Source organism: Bufo bufo, chromosome 7 (genome assembly GCF_905171765.1).
Source record: "Bufo bufo chromosome 7, aBufBuf1.1, whole genome shotgun sequence".
In the NCBI taxonomy this organism is placed as follows: Eukaryota; Metazoa; Chordata; class Amphibia; order Anura; family Bufonidae; genus Bufo; species Bufo bufo.
This window is the reverse complement of record NC_053395.1, coordinates 85,113,253-85,125,151: the sequence shown is the minus strand read 5'-3', so window position 1 is coordinate 85,125,151 and position 11,899 is coordinate 85,113,253. Positions and strand designations below refer to the sequence as shown.

General features: G+C 43.4%; 1 protein-coding gene across 1 annotated transcript; it reads left to right on the top strand.

The window, feature by feature from the left end:
* The first annotated feature begins 366 nt into the window (after nt 1-366).
* On the top strand, nt 367-2,183 carry LOC121008069 (hemoglobin subunit beta-2-like). Its single transcript, XM_040440359.1, has 3 exons — nt 367-458; nt 651-873; nt 2,055-2,183. The coding sequence occupies exons 1-3, from the start codon at nt 367-369 to the stop codon at nt 2,181-2,183; spliced, it is 444 nt and encodes a 147-aa protein (XP_040296293.1).
* The last annotated feature ends 9,716 nt before the right edge of the window (nt 2,184-11,899 follow it).

The following is an 11,899-nucleotide window of genomic DNA, read 5'->3' as shown; positions in this document are numbered from 1 at the left end:
AATGGTTAATTACTGTTTAATGACATTTCCAGATATTTAGAGTTTGTTATAATTTCATATTTGTGTCTCAAAATGATTGATAATCAGCCTGTAACAGAATAGAAACGGCTTAATTTGTATATATTGGTGATTTATAGACTCATAAATTTATCTGAAAGCCATTGTAAAAAAAAATAATGGGTTAGTCCCACCAGATCAGATATGCAGGAGTGAGCCGGGTGGAGAAGAATAAATATGACACAGCAAAACGAAGTCTGGGTGTGACTCTGCAAAATCCTCTATAAATCAGGTCACGATTGCCTAAAAGGCAGAAGCGTCTTACTTCTCACCCAAAATCTTTAGCAGCTACTTGCATTCACAGCCAACATGGTCCACTGGACAGCTGAAGAGAAGGCCATTATCAACTCCACCTGGGCCAAGGTCAATGTGGAAGCCGACGGCCATGAAGTCCTGAGCAGGTAATCAGACCACAACAGGTCATGCTACACTTTGAATTGTACAAACTATTACAGTAGTTCTAATAGTTCAATATTGTCTATATATTGTATAGATCTCTTTATACACTTCTTCTCATTATAACGAGCTGCACTTTTTATTGTTAAATAGAATCACTACAAATGTAAATTATTTCTTTCCTAATACTTGACTAGGCTGCTCATCGTGTACCCCTGGACTCAGAGATACTTCAGCAGCTTTGGAAACCTCTCCAACGTCACCGCCATCTCTGGCAACGCCAAGGTGAAGGCACATGGCAAGAAGGTGCTCACAGCTGTTGGCAATTCCATCCAACACATTGATGATGTGAAACATTACCTGCATGACCTCAGCAAGTCCCATGCCCAGGAGCTCCATGTAGACCCTGAGAACTTCAAGGTATCATAAATTCATACTATTAGTGTGCTATTCCTGGAGATATAAAATAATACGTTATCTCTAATTAAAAAAAAAAAAATACTGGCTTGAATACATACTACCTAGCTACATGTCCTTGACTTTTTAAAATATCACGTCAGTTGATTCTTAGAACTGCTTTTGGGGAAGCTGAGTGATAACCAATATGGCTGAAGGAAATCTCCCAAAGGTGACTTTCACATGGTCAGTATTTGTTCTAGTGGTTCTAGAATGCAGAAGTGCAAATATTTCCAGGACAGTGTTCCTCTCTAGGTTCCACTCCTGGTTTTGGTTTACATATAATGCAAAATCCAGACCAAATACTGCCCGGGTGAAAGTGGCTGTCTACTGACTGTCAGTGCTGTCTAGTTATATAGTAAAGCGCTGTATTGTTTAGTAGATTTGCAGTTCAGATGATAGAAAAGCTGCCTACAGTTGTCATAATGACAATGACAAACATTTGTTATGCACTTTTCCCACAGGGACTCAAAGCGCAGGGATAGTTGTGTGGATGGGGCAACACCTTGGGAAGTCAGTGGCAGCCATATGGGCGCTTCACCCCAACACACACTAAGGTCAATTTCATTGGAAGCCAATTTGCCTATTTTTGTGGGAGGGAACCCATGCACACACAGGGAGAACATACAAACTTCATGCAGATGTTTTCCCACGAGTGCTAACCACTGAGCCACCATGGATTTCTAAACTAAATATATAGAAAATATATAGTCATGGCAAACTCAAGTAAACGGCAGTACGGCACATAGAATTGTTTTTATTGGTGTTGTGTTCTTCTCTTGGGGCAGGGGGGTAAGGAAAACTAGAGAGCATATGTGTTGCTTTCATAGTAACTATAAGGTGCTGCCACACGTCTCCGCAACAACATACCTACCTTTACGGTGCATTTTCTTATAGCAAAGGGAAAACACGCGGTAGACTTAATTTACATTAATGTAACAATATTTTGTAATTAATGTCATTCAGTTACTGTGTGTTTTCCCTTTGCTGGAAGAAAAAGTACCATAAATGCAGATATGTTGTTGTAAAAACCACATGTGTCTTTGGTGCGTTTTTTTTGCTGCGGTGCATGGCAGCACCCTAATGGTGCTGTAATTGAAGCAGAATGCTAGAGGAATTTATCACAATCTCTTATCTATTTACAGCGTCTGACTGAAGTTTTGGTCATCGTCTTGGCTAGCAAACTGGCATCTGCTTTCACCCCTCAAGTCCAGGCTGTCTGGGAGAAGTTCACTGCTGTTCTTGTGGCTGCTTTGAGCCACGGATACTTTTAAATCCATTACGTACAATATACTATGATTGTAACATCTTGACTGGCTATTATAGTTGTCACAATGATTAACTGCCAATAAAGTACTGATTGTACAAAACTAACTGTCCCGTGGGTTGTCTTTATATTGTGGTGCGTGCTGCTATGTAATTATTTAACTCCTTCTGGACCTTCGCCGTAGATGTACGGTGCAGCCAGTCAGTGAGTTGCGGACCAGCATCGTACATGTATGGCACAACTCGGTTACTGTGTCTAATTGCACAGTAACCGGGGTAAGATGGCTGCTCTGTTCAGCAGGCAGCCATCTTAGTTAAGGGCCCAGGGAGGTTATACCACCCGCTTGCAGCCACGATCGCAGCTCCCAAACGGCAAAAGCCAGTCAGGGGGCTGCAGGTGTGCTCAGGAGGGGGTGATTGGTGCTGAACCAATCACCTCTGAGGTCAGGTAGGGGACGCCAGTGTTTGACATCACCTGCCAGCGCTGTGATTGGCTGGTATAATGCTCCAGCCAATGGCAACGCTACAGCATCAGAAGGTAGAGGAGGAACCCCTCTGCATGCCACCATTCTAGCTGGTGACTGGGTTCAGACAGGTTATGTGCCCCTCTGTGGTATTGATTGGCTTGCTGGGACTTGTGGTGCACCATCACTGGGATCTCCAGTGCTCTTCTGTGAAACAAAGAAAAAGAAAAACCATCACTAATCCTATCCCTCCCCCCTGATCTTTTTTTTCTCACTTTTTTGTCTTTTTTTCCCCCAGCTCTACACCACTTTTTCTGTGTGCAAGCTGTGAAGCCCATGTTCATCACTGATCAGCACCTGTATTTGGCACAGGAGTTTTTTTTCTTCTAAGGCCTCTTTCACACGGGCGTTGCGGGAAAATGTGCGGGTGTTGTAATGTGTTTTGCACTCGCGTGAGAAAAATCGCGCGTGTTTGGTACCCAAACCCGAACTTCTTCACAGAAGTTCGGGTTTGGGATCGGTGTTCTGTAGATTGTATTATTTTCCCTCATAACATGGTTATAAGGGAAAATAATAGCATTCTGAATACAGAATGCATAGTAAAACAGCGCTGGAGGGGTTAAAAAAAAAGAAAGAAATTAACTCACCTTAATCCACTTGATCGCGTACCCGGCATCTCCTTCTGGCTTCATCTGATCTCTGTGCAGCAACAGGACCTTTGGTGACGTCATTCTGGTCATCACATGATCCATCACCATGGTAAAAGATCATGTGACGTACCATGTGATGACCGGAGTGACGTCATCAAAGGTCCTTTACCCAGGTCCTAAAGAAAGAATACAGAAGGAGATGCCGGCTGCGCTATCAAGTGGACTAAGGTGAGTTAAATTTTTTATTTTATTTTTTTAACCCCTCCAGCGATGTTTTACTATGCATTCTGTATTCAGAATGCTATTATTTTCCCTTATAACCATGTTATAAGGGAAAATAATAATGATCGGGTCTCCATCCCGATCGTCTCCTAGCAACCGTGCGTGAAAATCGCACTGCATCCGCACTTGCTTGCGGATGCTTGCGATTTTCACGCAACCCCATTCATTTCTATGGGGCCTGCGTTACGTGAAAAACGCACAAAGAGAAGCATGCTGCGATTTTCACGCAACGCACAAGTGATGCGTGAAAATCACCGCTCATGTGAACAGCCTCATAGAAATGAATGGGTCGGTATTCAGTGCGGGTGCAATGCGTTCACCTCCCGCATCGCATCCGCGCGGAATACTCGCTCGTGTGAAAGGGGCCTAATCCATGCTCATTATTTGGCACAGTTTTTTTTTTTTGTGTAACAAAAGAATTAGTAGTTAGGGGTTTATATACATATATATAGATCTCTTAGAGCTCTTTATAGTTAGATATGCTAATTTTAGCAAGTGTTTTTTATCTGTAGTAAATATTTACTACTATTTTTACATGGACGCACAAAAAGCATCTGCTTGTGTGAGTCCTGCAACTGCTAAACACCAATAAGTACTGTACTTTTTACTGATTGCACCGATGCTTTCTTCTTGGGGGGTGGGAGAAAGTGTACTTAAGAGTTCGATAGATAGATAGATAGACAGATAAAGCTCTGAATATATATGTATTGGGGCCCACCAGGGGGATGTGTCATTTTCAGGCAGTGTTAGATTCGATTTTTGCACACACGCAACATCTGTGTGTGTGCGCATTGCACCCGCTGAGCGCTGATCAGTACCTTACATTACAGATCACGTCTGCTCAGTTTTCCAGGCATTTTTGATGTAGGAAAAACAATTATTTTTCTTTTTTTGTTTTTCTCCTAAATTCAAAATTGCTATTCTAAATTCTCAATTCTCCTAAATTTGTTACAAGTCCCTTCATATGTCAAAGCCCAATGTGGCGAAAGCCACTTCGCCACGGTGTTTTGGAGGGGGCTGTTTGCCCGCCTCCTGCCTCTGGATTACGGCTCTTTAAGAACCATCTGGGGACATACTGTGGAGTTATTGGATGGCCACCATTTCATGTATCAGAGGCACATGGTGAGAACAATGGATGAAGCACATGGTGAGAACAATGAAAGGCGGCCATTTTAACTCACAGACACTGTTTGGACTTTTCTACAAGGTGCCATCTTGCCGGTATTTGGGGCACAAAGACATCGGGCAGTAGTTTTAAACTATACAACAGGGGACACATTATACAGTAATAATTTTTTATATAGCCTGTATATGTTCTGCGGAATCTGCATTAAACTGTATCTTCCAAACTACTGAACGGATCTGGGTGAATTTTAGATATGTGGTTCACCCAGATCTCCCGGTTCCGAGGATATGCTTGTTATGGGGTTATTGCATGTTTTGGGGTTCCTGTGATATGTTTTATAAAACTGTATTTCTCTGCCTGTGATAATTATATTACCCATTGTGTTCAGTAATCATATCACAGGCAGAGGGGAGGATTTTGTGTGGGAGTGTCTGTGTCTATTGTACGGATTGATTGGTTGTATTTCAAAACCCTGTGGGCAGTACTATGTTTGTGGATTGTGAATAAAAGAGGCTGTATGTGCCAGTACAGTCAGTTCTGCTTGACCTCAAAACGAAGTGTCGTCTCGTTATTGGGGGAATTGGATTGTATGCTGATTGCCAGGAGTGTAAGCTGATTGTATGCTTTTCCTGTTCAGCTGTTTCCAGTGTTCGTGTGTTTCCTGTTCCCGAGTTGAAGGATTCGTGTAGTTTGCAGTTCGGCAGACTGGTGCTTGCAGTAGCTGCCTGTCAATCTGAAAGGAGGATATCGTCTGAACGGAGCTGTGTGCTGAACGGTCCGTTACACCCAACATAAACACCCCTGATAGAAATGCCTACACACTTTACCCATCATACCCCAATAAAAATGGCCTGTCAATCCTAAACAATGTATTCAGCTGACGGGAGGTATACGCCATTCTTGCCTCTGGCACTGATACCTGGCCAGGGAAGGAGAAGAGGATGTCACATTCCTCTTCTCCTCTTCCTCATCCAGTGATGAGGGACCTTCAAGAAGGCACCCGAGACTTTGGAGGCAGCCCCCCAGAGTGATCCCATATGGACCCAACCTCCTGAGGATTATGAGTTTGAGGGCAGGTCTGGAATTCAGATTGACTGTGCAGGATTCACAAAAATTTATTATTTCAAAATCTTTTTCTTTGATGATTTTGTAAATTTTATGGTGACCCAAACAAATTTATATGCCCACCAATTTATTGCCCAGAACCCCACATCACTATACAGTATGCTCGCCTCCTGGGTTGGACCCCTGTAAATGCAGCAGAGATGATGAAATTATGGGGGCTCGTACTGCATATGGGCCTTGTAAAAAAGCTAGATTTGTGGGACTTAGTGCACCCATTGGTGGATCAGGGTTACCACCTATATGTGGATAACTATTACACACCAGTGTAACACTGTTTAAGTCCCTACACTCCAGAAGTACTGTAGCTTGCGGCACAGTACACAAACAATCAAACTTCCTGATCCCTGAACCACTCAAAAAGGGCGGAAGAAGGCCTCTCGTCAATGTGAACATGCTGGTAGTTAAGTACAAGAAGGACATCCTCGTACTCACCACCATTCATGTAAATACCACCTTCTCTGCCCCTGTACGAGGTACCACTACTACTAACCCCAAACCAGACTGAATCCTGGACTATATTAGACACATGGGAAGCGTTGATCTTTCAAGCTGAAGCATACAGTGCCATGCGGAAAACAAAGGTGTGGTACAAGAAGTTGGCAGTGCACATTGTACAGATGGCACTATATAATGCGGTTGTGTTATTTCGCTCTACAGGCCACCCAGGAACATTCCTTCAGTTTCAAGAGGTGGTGATCAAGGCCCTAGTTTTTCAAAACCAGTCAGGGGAGGGTGCCAGTACTTATGGAAGTTCTGGTGCCCGTATTGTACCATGGCAACATTTCCCTGGTGAAGTCCCCAAACAGCAAGGAAGGGAAGGACCCAAAAGAGATGCAGCATGTGTTCTAAAAGGGGGATACAAAAGGATACCATACATCATTGCAAAACCTGCCCTGAAAAACCAGGTCTGTGCATAAAGGATTGCTTCATTGTATAGCACTCATCCATAGATTGTTAATTTGATCTTTTATGTGCCCTGTAATTTTACCACTATTTTACTCTGATGGGGTCAAACATTCTCCTTCCAACCCTTAAAAAAATTATTTATGGTGTATAGTTAGCAAAATGGGGTCATTTTCTGCTGAAGGAGGTACCTCTGGGTCTCTTCGGGTGTGCCTTGGTAACTGAAAACCATGTCTGCAAAATCTGACTTGCTAAATCCATGTCACTTCTTCGCTTGCGGTATACCCAAACAACAGTTTTCAAGCACATATGGGGTGTCGCCACATTCAGGAACAAATGAGTAACAAATACTGGTGTGCTTTTTCTCCTGTTACCCCTTGTGAAAGTGAAAAATCTCTGCCTAACGTTATACTTTCTTACAAAACGTGTAATTTTCACAGTTGTGTGCTCCTAAATTTTATGACAAGTGTTTGAAAATTCTGTAAAACGCTTGTTGGGTCAAATAGCTCCTTCCACCCCTTAAAAAATTCCCTGAGGGTACAGTTTCCAAAATGGAGTTACTTCTTGGGAGCTCTTTTTTATTTCACATTAGAGCCTCAGCAATTGTCAGCCAATACTGAGTAAATTACCAAATTAGGCCTCAAATGCACATGGTGCTCTTTTAATCCTGAGCCCTACTGTATATTCTAGACAACAACAGTTAAAGGCCATGTATGGGGTGTTTCTACAATCAGGAAACACAGTATAAGGGTCCATTCACACATCCGCAAGTGTTTTGCGGTCCGCAAATTGCGGATCCGCAAAACACGGACACCAGCCATGTGCGTTCCACCTTATTCCAAAGTTTTGAATGAAGCGACTTTGGATGAAGCATCCGAAGCTCGCTTCGTTCAACAGTACTGAGCACCATAACAGAAAAAAAAATCTAAATGGCCAATTCTAAATTTTTTCCTTGCTTTTCCTCCAAATCAAATTGAATAAAAAGTGATCAAACACACAAAAATTGTATGAATAAAAACTACAGATCGCTCCGCATATTATCCCTCGCACAACTCTGTAGATGTAAATATGAAAAAGTTACGACGGTCAGAATATGCTGATGCAAAGAAAAACTGGATTTTTGTACTTTTCTCATTGGAAGCATTGGGGGCACAGCACCATGGGTATATGCCCAGCTGCCACTAGGAGGCTGACACTAGAAAAAAGAAATGTTGGCTATGCCCAGGTGGGCTATTACCCTCTGCACAGGCACTGGAGTAATCAGTTGGTACAAAAGCAGTAGGAGAGAAGTCAACTACAACAAAAAAACAAGAACCAACATGTCCTGAACCTGGAAAAGAACCTAAGAGAACAACCAATCCAGGAATATCAGGAAACCATACGGAAGAAACAAGATCTGTGTCCCCAAATGCATCCAACGAGAAAAGGATTTTACGGTAAGCACAAAAATCCAGTTTTCTTGTGAATGGCATTGGGGGAAACAGCACAGTGGGACTTCCCAAAGCAGTCCCTAAAGGTGGGAAAAGACCGCTATGCGAATATCCTAACACACTGCCACCTGCACAACTTTGAGACCCAAACTGGTATTGGTAGATGCCAAAGAATGAATTTGGTAGAATTTAGAAAACGTATCAACAGAAGCCTGATGCTGACCCGCCCAGGAGGCGCGGACTGCGCGAGTAGAGTGCAAAGTGACCCGAAAAGGAGGATTTCGTCCTTGATGGCTGACCAAATGGCTGACCAAATCCAAAGGGAGATGGACGCCCTGGAGGCTGGCAGGCCTTTGCGTCGGCCTCCAGAGACAACAAAGAGGGAGTCTGAACAATGGAAGGATTCAGTTAATGCCAGATAAAATCTGATTGCTCAGACAACATCAAGGCAGTGAAGAAACCGCTCTCGGGGACAAAAGGAAAGCAGCATCATCTATTCATTAATGTGAAAGGAGGAGATAACCTTGGGAAGAAACGATAGGACAGGATAGAGGACAACTTTGTCCTGGTGAAGATTTAGAAAAGGAGACCTACAAGAGAGGGCCGCTAGCTCAGAAACCCTGCGAGGAAAGTAACCTTAAAGGAGACAAAATGAAGAGAGACCTCCTTCAAGTGCTCGAAAGGAGGAAACTGAAGGGCATCCAGGACCATATTTAGATCCTGGGATTCCACAAGAGGGCGTAAAAGGGGGAACACAGTGAGCCACACCCTGCAGAAAGGAGGAAACTTGGCCAGACCCAAGCCCTTCTCAAAACCAGACAGAAGAAAGGAAATAATCTGGGGAATGGAGAAAAGAAGGGGGTGGAAATCATTGGATTCACACCAGGAAAAATAGGTCCTCCAAGTGCGTAGAGCCTAGCAGACTGAGGCTTACGTGTCTTAAGTAAAGTCTGAATGACAGCCTCAGAGAGACCACAAAACCTTAAGATCATGGCTTCAACAGCCAGACCATTAAACGTAGCCAAGAAATTGGGGTGGAATAGCAGACCTTGGGAAAGGAGGTTCGGCACAGCGTAAGAGGCCACATAGCATGATCGAGCAGAAATATCAGATCCAGGAAACAAGCCCTCCGGGGCAAATCTAACACCACTAAGATGACTGGAACCCGTTACAGCTTTTGACATTTGGGGATCACTGCAACTCCCCTTGTGCAGAGGAGTGCACTAAGAGCCATAGCTTTCACGAAGACCCTTGGGGCAGTGGCTAGACTGAATGGTAGAGCCATGAACTGGAAATGAAGAGAACTGAAAAAGAAGCGAAGGAAGTTTTGATGAGACCCAGCAATGGGGATGTGGAGATAGGCATCCCGGATAACGATGGATGACAAGAATTCGTCCAACTCCAAAGATGCCACCACCGATCTGAGGGATTACGTACAAAAACGGGAGACCCAGACAAATCGATTGAGAGTCTTTGGATCCTGAGGCCAGTACAGGAACAATCACTCCTTGCACGTGATGGATGAATGGCCTAATAAAAGGCAGCAGCTAAGACGGGGACTAAGGTGGCGATGACTGGAAGAACCTGTCGGATGGAGGCATGGATAATTCTATTTTGATGGACCCAAGACAAGCGATCGCAAGGAGATTCACTAAAAATGGAGACCTATAAGACATGTGAAAGAAAACTCCTCCCATAGACGAAAACCCACTCATGGAGAGGATTGAGAAGGAGAAAGACCCCTCCCAAGAAACCATGGAGTTGGGAGAGGTGATGGGAAAAAAGTCCAGGAAGAAAAAGGGGCAGAGGAAGGATGCAGCCCAGTTAAGAGAAGCTGGGGCCTTGAATACAAGACAGGCCAGGAAAGAGGTACAGTCGGTGCGTTGAAGCCACGAGACATAGCGGTAAAATGTTACTACCCCCAATCAGACCTCAGCTCAGACCCCCAATGTTAATAAGACTCCAGTCAGACCTGCAATATGAATAAGACTCCCATTCAGAACTCAGATCAGACCCCCTAATGTGAATGACCTCCAATGTTAATAAGACTCCAGTCAGACCTGCAATATGAATAAGACCCCCATTCAGAACTCAGATCAGACCCCCTAATGTGAATGACCCCCAAACAGAACTCAGATCAGTGCCCCGATGTGAATAAGAGCCGCCCATTAAGATCTCAGATCAGACCCCCAAAGTGAATGACCCCCATGCTCAAAGCAGACAAAATAAATAAGTAAAAATCACCTTACCTCTAATGCTTGAGTGAGAAGCCCTGCAGGAGAAGACCAGGAAGCGATGAGTAGAGCCTCGGGGAGGAAGGAGGGGTCCTCCTGTACTAATGAGCACTTCCATAATAGAAGTGCTCATTGGTATTCAATTGCATTGTTTATGTTCCGATTCCACCCTATTTGGATTTTTTCCAACTCCCAATTACTTCATATACAATATTAAATGGTGCCATTATAAAGTACAACTTGTCCTGCAAAAAATAAGCCCTCATTCTTCTACATGAACGAAAAAATAGGGAGTAAAAACTAAAAATTGCTCCGTCAGGAAGTGATTAAACATATGAAAAGGAGGCCAAATTCTATAAGATGGGACAGGAGGACTCTGTCCTCATCCAACGAGTCATGTAGATACTCTTTGATGAGAAAAAAACGTAATTAGTCTTACCGGTAATTCCGTTTCCTTGAATCCACCATGACGGCCACAATGAGAGATGACCCTTGACCTCTGTAGGGGCAGGAATACACAGAGAGAGTTTAAATTGCCCCCACCCCTCCTCCACCTCAGTGCTTTTACAGATTACCCCATAGGAGAGCAATATTATGTGTGTCCCCTTTGAGTATTACTTCATACCAAAATAGAGATTTATATTGGATAATATATATATGAATTTTTCAATATCTGTAACTGCAATATATATATTATATTATATATATATATATATATATATATATACACTCACCTATAGAATTATTAGGAACACCTGTTCTATTTCTCATTAATGCAATTATCTAGTCAACCAATGTGGCTTCAATGCATTTAGGGGTGTGGTCCTGGTCAAGACGATCTCCTGAACTCCAAACTGAATGTCAGAATGGGAAAGAAAGGTGATTTAAGCAATTTTGAGTGTGGCATGGTTGTTGGTGCCAGACGGGCCAGTCTGAGAATTTCACAATCTGCTCAGTTACTTGGATTTTCACGCACAACGATTTCTAGGGTTTACAAAGAATGGTGTGAAAAGGGAAAAACATCCAGTATGCGGCAGTCCTGTGGGCAAAAATGCCTTGTGGATGCTAAAGGTCAGAGGAGAATGGGCCGACTGATTCAAGCTGATAGAAGAGCAACGTTGACTGAAATAACCACTCGTTACAACCGAGGTATGCAGCAAAGCATTTGTGAAGCCACAACACGCACAACCTTGAGGCGGATGGGCTACAACAGCAGAAGACCCCACCAGGTACCACCCATCTCCACTACAAATAGGAAAAAGAGGCTACAATTTGCACGAGCTCACCAAAATTGGACTGTTGAAGACTGGAAAAATGTTGCCTGGTCTGATGAGTCTCGATTTCTGTTGAGACATTCAAATGGTAGAGTCCGAATTTGGCGTAAACAGAATGAGAACATGTATCCATCCTCTGATGGCTACATCCAGCAGGATAATGCACCATGTCACAAAGCTCGAATCATTTCAAATTGGTTTCTTGAACATGACAATGAGTTCACTGTACTAAAATG